This window comes from Nannospalax galili, unplaced genomic scaffold (assembly GCF_000622305.1).
Source record: "Nannospalax galili isolate Female #2095 unplaced genomic scaffold, S.galili_v1.0 scaffold1124, whole genome shotgun sequence".
Taxonomy (NCBI): domain Eukaryota; kingdom Metazoa; phylum Chordata; class Mammalia; order Rodentia; family Spalacidae; genus Nannospalax; species Nannospalax galili.
Window position 1 is genome coordinate 681,887 of NW_008351693.1, and position 10,959 is coordinate 692,845.

At 43.0% G+C, this 10,959-nt stretch overlaps 1 protein-coding gene across 9 annotated transcripts in view; it reads right to left on the reverse strand.

Annotated features, from left to right (window-relative positions):
• Window positions 1-10,959, reverse strand: part of Miga1 (mitoguardin 1) — a 77,344-nt gene that overhangs the window by 11,560 nt on the left and 54,825 nt on the right. For 5 of the 9 annotated variants that reach the window (XR_003846325.1, XR_003846324.1, XM_029553803.1 and 2 more), the window contains exons 9-15: window positions 9,713-9,831; window positions 9,392-9,464; window positions 8,238-8,324; window positions 7,224-7,322; window positions 6,461-6,523; window positions 4,918-5,052; window positions 2,878-2,931 (exon numbers count right to left, since the gene is read on the reverse strand). Coding sequence is in view for 6 of the 9 variants with exons in the window: in XM_029553803.1 (XP_029409663.1) it covers window positions 2,878-2,931; window positions 4,918-5,052; window positions 6,461-6,523; window positions 7,224-7,322; window positions 8,238-8,324; window positions 9,392-9,464; window positions 9,713-9,831 (630 nt within the window). In the remaining 3 variants the exon portion in view is untranslated. The remainder of the gene's footprint in view (window positions 1-2,877; window positions 2,932-4,917; window positions 5,053-6,460; window positions 6,524-7,223; window positions 7,323-8,237; window positions 8,325-9,391; window positions 9,465-9,712; window positions 9,832-10,959) is intronic. The other 4 variants (XR_003846326.1, XM_029553805.1, XM_008848643.3 and 1 more) reach the window with 3 other exon arrangements.

The window sequence follows — 10,959 nt, forward strand, 5'->3', positions numbered from 1 at the left end:
AAGAACTGTTGCGTTATTCTGACCTAAAAAATGTTCTATCTAAATATCATAATAAACTCTAAATGTATTATGCATTACGAGTTCAAAAAAATAAGAAGTTTGTGTGGGCCGAAGATGACACACTTGTGCAAAGATTAAGAGCTGAGCTCAAGAATGGGAAGATTTTTTTTAAATATTTTATTATTTTTATTTTATGTGTATGAGTGTATTGCCTGCACGTGTGTAAGTGCACCCATGTCATGCAATGTACAGGAGGTTAAAAGAAGGTACTGGATCCCCTGGAACTGGAGTTACAGACAGCTGTTGGCTGCCATGAGGGTGCTGAGAATTGAACCCAGGTCCTCTGCAAGAGCAGCCAGTGCTCTTAACCGCTGAGCCATCTCTCCAGTCCCCAAAATGGGAAGATTTATGTCAGTAGAGAGGTTTGCATTTCCCATGCAGAAAGCAGCTCTCTGAGAATGACACACCTAGTGTCTCTGGGTGCAGACCACTAGACAGACTATGGCATTTACTCTGTACCTAGGAAAGAGATGTTAATAACAGTATTATCATTATGGCGCTTTCTAGGTTACTTTTATGTTTCAATTAAGTTTATTTGTCTGTGACTTAGTGGCAGAGTACTTTCCTAGGTTATATAATATAGTAAATATCTGTCTCAAGAAAATAAAGAAAGGGAGGGAGGGAGGGAAGGAGGGAAGGAAGGAAGGAAGGAAGGAGAAGGAGGGAGGGACGGAGGGAAGGAAGTTACAATGCACACGAGGTGGTCCTAAGCCCTGGCTTCATCCAACTTCCATCTCACACAGGAGATACTGACTATAGCTGAAAGGCCAAATCCAGCCCTCTGCTTGCTTTATAAATAAAGTTTTATTGGAACATAGCAATGTTCATAGTGTGTCTATGGGGACTTTCTTGCAAGTATGACAGTCTTGACAGTCTTGAGTCATGAGAAGGAGGGAGGGAGGGAGGGAGGGAAGGAAGGAAGGAAGGAAGGAAGGAAGGAAGGAAGGAAGGAAGGAAGGAAGGAAGCTGTTTGTGTTATTGCCATTTTCTCATTTCACCTGTGACACAGTCTTACCAGGCAGGTATTAATTCCACTTCACAAATGGAAGACTGACAACGGAGTCAGTCTGTCAGTCTGACTTTGCCATGATCTTGCTAATGTGAGAATCGGTCCCAAGTCTGTATGCAGGGAATCTCTTTAAAACACACTAGGGAACTCAACTTAAAGTACAGTCTCTGATATGAGCAAAGTATATTATAGGTATGTAAGAAAATGTGACATTGAAATTCATTATTTTGTACAATTAATATGTGTTAATTAGAAAGAAAAAATCCCAGGGCTGTAGGCGTCCTCTGGTACTGCATAGCCTGCTGCCTTTCTGCACCATCCTCAATGAACTACTCCTAAAAGAAAAAGGACGCTGGGGAGATGGCGCAGGTGGCGAAGCACTTGTCCTTCACCCTGACCACGGGAGTTCAAATCCCCAGAATCCACATAAAAGCCAGAAGCATGGCCCAAGCACCTGCAATCGCAGCATGGCCTACAGGGAGCCAGAGGTGTAGACAGACTCTGCAGAAGCAGGGTGAGCTTACACTGAAGAGACTCTGCCTCAAACAAGGTGGAAAGGCAAGAATGACACCTGACTTCCACAGGCACACTGTGGTATACCACCACACCCGCACATGAAGCATGTGCACACACACACACACACACACACACACACACACACAATCATATATATATGTACTTCCACACAAAGAAGAAAAAACAGTTTCAGAAATCATTTAAATGAGAATTATTCAAGGAGAAACTCTAGAAGCCTTTCTGAAGGCTGAAGACGCAGGGAGGGTGGGCTGCAGAAACCACCGAGGTCAGCATTACAGGCTCAAAGCTAAGACATCACCCTGAAAAATATGCATACGATAAAATACTACAGGTTTGTGGGCAAGTAATACCACGATAGGCAGTACTGCATAATGTACTATGCCAAGCTCTATTCTAAGTACTTTTCATTGAACTATTTACTGGTTTGTTTTTGTTTTATTTTGTTTCTTTCTTGGAGTTGGGATTAAATTCAAGGCCATTAAGCTACAGTCCAGTCTTAAGCACTTTACATTGAATCTTTAAAAACGCTTATGAGATAAATACTGTCATTATCCTTTTTCTCAAAAATGAGGAACTAAGCCTTAGAGAGGTTAATTATCTAAGATCATACGATCAGCAAGTGGCATTTGAACCTGGGTCTCAGTTTAGAGTGGACACACTTTACCACCAGCAGCGCGTGGAGAGGTCAGCGTTCTGTCATTTGAACTAGAAGATGGAGAAGAAGGAATTCTGGTCATGGCTGTGAGACCCTTGGGGCAGGTTAGTGCTGCTCTCAACCTAGTAAGCTGTCCCTCTGGCCAGACTGGAGCAGCTACTATGAGAGAGAACTCTGTCAGGAAGAAGGCCTCCTTCTGCCCCCTCTGTCACACAGGCCTGCAGGTTCCTCCCCGTGGGGCACAGCACAAAGCCTTCTGAGATGCTGCAGGTGGCGGGATCATGGACTTTTCAGCCTTCACTATGTGGACTGAATAAGGCATTTTCCATATAAATCATCCGGTCTCAGTTATTTTGATAATTTTTTATTTTTATTATGTGTTGCTTGCATGTAGGTAAGTGCACCCGTGTCGTGAAATGCCTGCGGAGGTCAGAAGAGGCTGTTGGATCCCCTGGGACTGAAGTTAGCTGCCATGTGGGTGCTGCGATCTGAACCAGGTCTTCTGCAAGAACAGCCAGTGTTCTTACCCCCTGAGCCTTCTCTCTAGCCCAGCTGTTTTGTTTTTTACAGTAAAAGAAAATGGACTAAGCAGGAACCTGGGCATAATCAAGCTTACCTTCATCTGCTGCCTTTTCTGCCTCAGCACTGACCAACAACTTGAGACCACAGCCTAGAGAGAAAGAGGAGGAAAGCAAGGTTTCAATTTATAGCTAATCAATGCTTACAATGAAAGAATGATTTTTTTAAAAAATTCAAAGTTTATGGGTCTACAAATTAAAATATTAACAGTGAGTCCTAGCCCAGGCTCCTTGTATTGTTTACAAACATCCATGAAGAGATTTCATTTCTATGAAATCAAAAATAAAATATAAAGCCAGTAAGAAAAAAAGTTGAACTCTAGAGCCGAGAAGCTTACCAATTACAACTCAGGTTCACACTTATAATCCTAGTGCTTAAGAGGCTGACACAGGAGGATTTCAACCAGGCCAGCCTGGGCTACAGAGGGAGAAAGCACTGAAAATACAGATATATTCTTACATACACAAATAAATGTTCAGTATAACAAAGAAGATAAAGTATCATCTTTTTCCTTTAAGAACAGTGAAGGGGCTGGAGAGATGGCTCAGTGGTTAAGAACACTGGTTGTTCTTGCAGAAGACCCAGGTTCGAATCCCAGCACCCACATGGCAGCTAACAACTGTCTGTAACTCCAGTTCCAGGGGAATCCAAAGCCCTCTTCTGACCTCTGCAGCACTGCACTACATGGATGCACTCACATACATGCAGGCAATACACTCATACACATAAAATAAAAATAATAAAATATTAAAAAAAAAAAAAAGAAGAGCAGTGAAAGGTAGGCATGGTGGAACATCTCAGCACTGGGGAGGCAGAGGCATGTGGATGAGTTAGAGGCCAGCTTGGTTTACACAGCAAGTTTCCAGCCAGCCAGAGCTACACAGTGAGACCCTGTCTAAAAACAGAGAGAGAGAGAGAGAGAGAGAGAGAGAGAGAGAGAGAGAGAATAGTATTGCTGAAATATCTGCAGGTGAAGCTAACAGTTGTTTGTTTTTTTTCCTGTGTTATGAGTGTTATACCTGCATGTAGGTAAGTGCACCCGTGTTGTGCAATGCCTGTGGAGTTCTTGGATCATGTTATGATTATTCTTTCTCCTATCTAACATCTTCCTGACTCTTTACATATGCCTTGTAGTACAAGTTGTATATTAACTTAGAAACCCCTTTAGAAACCTATAAGAGCAAGGGGTTCTCTTTATCTTGTGGACTGCTGAGACTTATCCTTCAGATGCCCCCCTCCACGTTGTTGTTGTTGTTGTTTTGTTTTTTTTTGGTCTTTTTGAAGCAGGGTTTCCCTGTAGCCCCAGCTGTCCTTTTGTTGTTGTTTTTTTTTTGGTCTTTTTGAAGCAGGGTTTCCCTGTAGCCCCAGCTGTCCTGGAACTCACTATGCAGACCAGACTGGCCTTGAACTCACAGAGATCTGCCTGCCTCTGCCTCCCAAGTGATGGGACTACAGGCGTGTGCCACCACACCCAGCCTTGAAGCTATCAGTTTTAAGAACTAAGAAATTACACTGTGACAAGGCAAAGCAAAGTGCATTGATGGATCCTGAGGAAGTCTGATCGTGATGCAGCTTTGACCAGGATCACTTTACCCAATCAGTCACAGAAATGAAGAATGTTTACAGCATACTCTAATGAAGTAGACTTAAAATGCTTTAAAATATCAGGAAGTTCCAAAATAATTGGGAAAATGCCAATTGGAACCCTTGTCAAAGACATTTAAGCTCCATCATGAAGCATGAATGCCACACTACTTGTAGGCAAGCATGGCTTCCAAAGGGGAATTTCACCTGAAAGTGTAATATACTACACAGGCCTGATCCCAGCGCCACAGGATAGGCTGTTTCCTGACTTGTTGTTCCAGAGGCAGATATCTATGGAACTTTTTTTTTTGAGACAGCACCTCCCTGTAGCCCCAGGTGGCCCAGAACTTGGTATGTAGGCCAGGCTGGCCTTGATCTCACAGAGATCGGATTAAGGCGAGTGCCTGGCAATCACTCAACTTTTCTCTATCATTCCATCCCTGGGTGTCTTTCATCAGACCTGAGTGGCTAAGAAAGGTGAATCACCACTTACAGTTTCTTTGAAGGAAGAGTTCAGCCAGCGATTATTTACTACATTCTGTATAGATGTGGGCGGGTTTTCTAAATCTTCAAAGGAATCCATTAATATAAAATCCAGAACCACATCATAAAAATTTAGATTTTTCACCTGCATTAAATTGTTAAGATAGAAATAAGTATTACAGAGAGCTGGAGTGCGATCTGTACTTTACAGCAGTAGGTTCGGAAGGGCTCAGATTGTGCCTCGATGGAGAGAGGAGTATGAACGTGAACAGAAGCTGCGGTTCCCGGCGCTGCGGCACCCCCCTCCCCGGGGGGGCTTTACTCCCATCCTGTTGAGCAGGCGCGGTGCTCACGATTTACCATTCACTACCTTGTACCCCATGCTACACCCGGTGCTCAAAACCAAGTTAGAAACCTAGAGTCTAGTGGGGAAAAGAGCAAGGAAAGAATCCCACAGATGCCGAAGCCTACCTCTAATCACAATAAAGCAGGAAGAGCCTGCAAGGCAGTGACGTAGGCTGGGTGTTAGAGACTTTAAGGTCATTTAACAGCAGCATGTTGTTAAATGGAAAGCAATTCTTTGCTGCGCGCTGTACTCTCAAAGGCATTAAGGAAAGCAGGTGAAAACTGTGGCAAAAAAAGAGGACCGGGGGGCTGGAGAGATGGCTCAGCGGTTAAGAGCACCGCCTGCTCTTGCAGAGGACCTGGGTTTGATTCCCAGCACCCACATGGCGGCTACAAACCGTCCTTAACTCTAGTTCCTGGGAATCCGCAGCCCTCTTCTAACCTCTGCAGCATTGTACAACATGTGTGCACTCACATACATGCAGGCAATACACTCATACACATAAAATAAAAATAATAAATTTTAAAAATGTATTTAAAAAAAAAAAGATACGAGGATCAGATCCTACAGCGATGTGCGGCCCATGTGAAGGACCTTCTATTTATTCTCATTGTATTTGGGATTGGGGATGGGATTGGAGATGACAGGACACAGATAATCAGATTGCATATTTTAAAGATAATTCTGAAAAGTCAGGCATGACAGCACATGTCTTAGCATTTGGGAGGTAGAGGCAGGAGGATCAGGAACTTGAGTTCATCCTTACCTACATAATGACCTCACCTACAGCCTGGGCTACACAATCACAACAAGATCTTTTTTTTTTTTTTTTTTTTTTTTGAGACAGGGTCTCCCTGCAGCCCCACCTGGCCTGGAACTCACTATGCAGATGAGGCTGGCCTTGAACTCACAGAGATCCGCCTGCCTCTGCCTCCTGAGTGCTGGGAATAAAGGTGTGCACCACACGGGGCACAAGATAATTTTTGTACAAGTGTAGAGGGTGGAACAGCAGGGGATGAGAGTACCTTACAGGAGGAGTGCAGGGGGCAGAGTCAGGGTTCAAAGAGACAAGAAAGATCGGGTAAAAGGCAACAGAGATGTAGGCCAAGAGAGAGGCAACAGGAACAGAGATAAGCTGAAGAATTTAAGACATGTTGGGATTCACACTGACCAAATTGAGAGATGACTATGAAAAGGTGGTACAGACCAGGGGAGGGGTGAAGGATGAGTCTCGGGTTTCTACTGACATCTTCTCAGCGATGAGGGCACACTGCAGAAGCAAGGAATGTGCTCTGTGGATTGTATCGACCATTCTCCCGGCTAGCCTGCCTGAGCTCTCTGTAAGGTCATTCTGTGCTCATCTACTACAGCAAGGGGCTCGGCACACGTTCTTCCTGCCCAGTGCTAGAACCAGCCATTCTCTAAGGAGTCCTGTTCCTTTTAGTGGAGAACGGTAGTCAGAAGCCAAGCCTGTGCGTTAGGGACAACTTTGTTTGCCTGTTGCTGCTCCTGGACCCTGTCATGGACATTCACATGCACACAAGCCTTATGTCTGGACTGATTTCTACAACTAAGTATACTATAATCGATGAACTCACACATACGGTTCCAATTTCAGTTCTAGCTCTTTACACCCCAGTCCACCCACTTGTCCAGTCCTGTGATGAGCTCACTTCTGGGCTTCCTTGGCCGTCTTGCTCATCTGAAACTGCCATTACTGTTCCTGCCTTGCAAGGGCCTTTTACATGGAAGGGAGCCATGGACAGAGAAAACAAGGCTTTAAAAAGCCACTTCTTTACCACTGACCCAATGTATAACGAGTACAGTTTCCATTGTTTATGACTGTCAGAAATACAACGGTGCCCCACCACCACACATTTGGACTTACTATCACTTAAGGAAGCAATGCCTCAAATCATGTAAATATATCCAAATAACAAGAATAAAGATTATATAAAATTTGAATTTACCCCTCTAGCAGCAAATTCCATTTCAGTACTATCCCAGTGATCAGTCTGTTCTAAAAAATAGATCATTTCATCAAAAACGTCTTCAAATTTCTTTGGATTCTGCAAGAAAACATATTTCAGTCTAAACTCAATTTTACAACAAGATTTAAGCCTTTAATATAAAATAAATAAGTTAGTATCAAAAAGGTTGGTACCTTAATTACTCTAGAACACTTTCAAGATATGCCAAATTATTTACCTTTTTTTTTTTTTTTTGAGAAAGGGTCTCATGTACCCCAGGCCGGAACTGAACTATGTAGCTGAGGATGACCTTGAACTTGGGATCCCTGCCTCCACTCCCTTCCAGGCGCTAGGACTATAAGTGTATGTGGCATTGGTTAACCTTGGCCTTTGCACACGGAAGGCAAGTTCTCTAGATTCCATCCCTTCATTTAGATGTGGTAATTCTATGTTACAGAGGCCAAGAGGGAGCGTGCCAGTAAGTTGTTAAGAGCTCTGAGCCAGCCGTGCTGGTGTTGGACACGCTGGTGCAGATCTGTGAGCCTAGCGCTCAGAGTAGGAGCAGGAGAGTCACTGAAAGTTTAAGTTTAGCCTGATCTACAAAGTGAGTTCCAGGTCAACCAGCGCTACATAGCCTCTGTCTCTTTAAAAGGAGAGACAGAGTGAGAGAAAGACCGAGAAATCAATGTTCCTTATTCTTGGTTGGGTCTTTCCAAATATTACAGAGACTTTTCCCACTATTAAAATTTCAGTGCACCTTAAGCTTTAGAAAGTTTTAAAAAAAATCTTTTTCTTTACATGTATTTACTAATTTTGTAGGTGGGGTGGCACATGTCACAGCCTGTGTGTGGAGGGGAGAGGACAGCTTACAGGAGTCCATTTTCTGCCACGTGGGTTCTGGTGATCAAACTCAGGTGGCCAGGCTTGGTGGCCAGTGCTTTACCCGCTGAGTCGTCTCCTCAGCCTGTACTTTGGTGTTTAGTCGTCAAGGGGATAGAACTAGTCCAACTCTACCTTTTGTGCTCTCACAATTAAGGCTGATAAGATCTGCCTTCCACTCTCAGCAAGGAAGGTCCTGGTGGCTGCTTCTGAGAGGATCACCTGGAAAACACCCAGCCGCACAGTGAAGCTCGAATGCATCAACTTTATAGAGCATGGACACATGGAGAACCCCAGCTAATGTACTGCATGTGGTGCCAGGTTGACACTAGACACAAAGTCCCAATTCACTAAAATAAAAAAGCTTTTGAACCCAATGATCAAAAAAGATTAAAAGGGGTCTGGAGACATGGTTCAGCAGCTAAGAGCACTGACTGCCCTTGCAGAGGAGCCACATTCAGTTCCCAGCACCCACATGGCAGCTAATAACCACCGTAACGCCAGTTCCAGGGGATCTGACGCCCTCTTCTGGCTTCCACTGGCACTGCATGCACATGATCCACTTACATACATGTAGGTGAAACACTTATAAAATAAAAATAGAGCTGGTCATGGTGGCACATGCCTTAAACCCAGCATTTGGGAGACAGAGGGAGGCAGATTTCTGTGAGTTCAAGGCCAGCCTGGTCTACATAGTGAGTTCTAGGCCAGCCCCACTACAGGGAGACCCTGTCTCAAAAAGACCAAAAATAAATAAATTAATTAAAAAATAAAAAGATTGCCAGGCGTGGTGGTGCACACCTTTAATCTCAGCACTTGGGAGGCAGAGGCAGGCAGATCTTTGTGAGTTCAAAGCCAGCCCGGTCTACATGGTGAGATCCAGGACAGCTGGGGCTACAGGGAGACCCTGTCTGAAAAAGACCAAAAAGAAAAAAAAAAAAGAAAAAAGAAAAAGACTAAAGGGAGATAAATTTGAATTTAAATTCTGTTTAAGACAAAAATCTCAGGTAAATTTTCTTTAGTCTGAAAAGATATGAAAACAAAGACAGTTTATTATTAATGACTTTATTTCCTTTTAGGAAATGAGTGGTTTTTATTGCTGATTCAAAATTTTTAAACCTAAGGGAGTAACTGATAATAAGAGGTTTTTTTTAAGCAGCTTTTCTACACTTGCACCGTCACAATATCCTGTTAGGCGAAGTGTAGAGGGCTGGTAAACCTAGGGAAGGACGACGGCAGACAGCTGCCCGTGCACCAGCACTGCACCCCACATAATTTTATAAAAATACCTGAAAAGCCTGTCGAATACAGTGAAGTTTGGCAAGGAAATCACTGTCTCCTAGGCACTCCAGCATTTCGGTTCTGTATAATAAAAAGCAGAGATAATTATTACGTTTCATTCAAGATCAAACTTGGCTTGAACAAGGCTTAACCACAGGACCTTAACATGAAACACATGTCCCTTCCACGCTGCCAGAACATGTAGAAAAAAAATTACTTGGACCCAAACTGCATTTTTTCCTATATTCGTATAATTTAGTAACTCTCACACAGACGTAGCAACAGCACCTTAATATTTTTCATAACCATAAGCAAAATTGGAATGATACCTCAGTACTCTGGATGAAATTTTTCCTTCTTCAACTAAGTGCATAGCTTCTTCATAAAAAGGGCAGCGACAAAAAGACTCCAGGCTGTAGGAAGGCCGGCCTCCTCTGTGTTCTGCAAGCTAAGAATAAAGTAAAACAGATTACGTGCATGTAAGAAGAGAAACTATAAAGAAACAAGTATTTCCCTATGATCCAAATATATTAAATGTGATTAAATCATTTTTAAAAATCACTAACATTTTATAGCTAAAAATTAAATTCATTCTACTTCAAAAACTCAGTTAAAGTTCAAAGCCAGCTTGGGCTAACATCAGTAAGTACCTGCCTCGATAAACAAAACATAAACAGAAGTTCATCTGTGGGCTGGAAAGATGGCTCAGAGGTTAAGAGTGCCTGGTGCTCTTGCAAAGGACCCAAGTTTAGTTCCTAGCACTCATGCCAGGAGGCCTGTAACTCCAGTTCCAGGGGCCTCCAAAGTCTCTGGCCTCTGTGGGAACCTGCACTCATCTGCACACATATCCACAATTAAAATTAAAATACATCTTTTAAAAAAAATTCAGTTGTTGGGGGCTGGAGAGATGGCTCAGTGGTTAAGAACACTGATCTTGCAGAAGACCCGGGTTTGAACCCCAGCACCCACGTAACAGCTAACAACTCTCCATAACTCCAGTCCTGGGGGATCCGACAGCCTCTTCTGACCTCCTAGGGCACTGCATGACACGGGTGCGCTTACCTACATGCAGGCAATACACGCATACACATAAAATAAAAATAATAAAAATTAAAAAAAAATTCAGTTGTTGTATGTTAAGATCATTTTTATTTTATTTATATGAGTGTTTTGCCTGCATGTATGTGTTCCATGTGAATGCAGTGCCCTCAGAGGCCTGAAGAGGGCATTGGATCCCCTGGAACTGGAGTTAATGATGGTTGTTAGCTGCCATGTAGGTGCTGGGAACAACCTGGGTTCAGTAGCCAGTGCTCTTAACCACTGAGCCATCTCTTCATTTTTTTGGGGGGGGTTGTTTTTGAGACAGGTTCTCCTATACCCAGGAAAAGAATTCACACAATAGATGGAAAATTTGTTAGTGCTATTATGTCTCATAATTTAAAAAAAAGAAAAAAGAAAAAAAGAAAACGAGAATGTAAAAGATGTTAAAAGGATATGGGAATGGAGCTATTTTCCAAAATAGAAAAAATGAGAAAGCCTTAGCAAGTGATGAAGGTCTGTGTAGGTTTGTTATGAT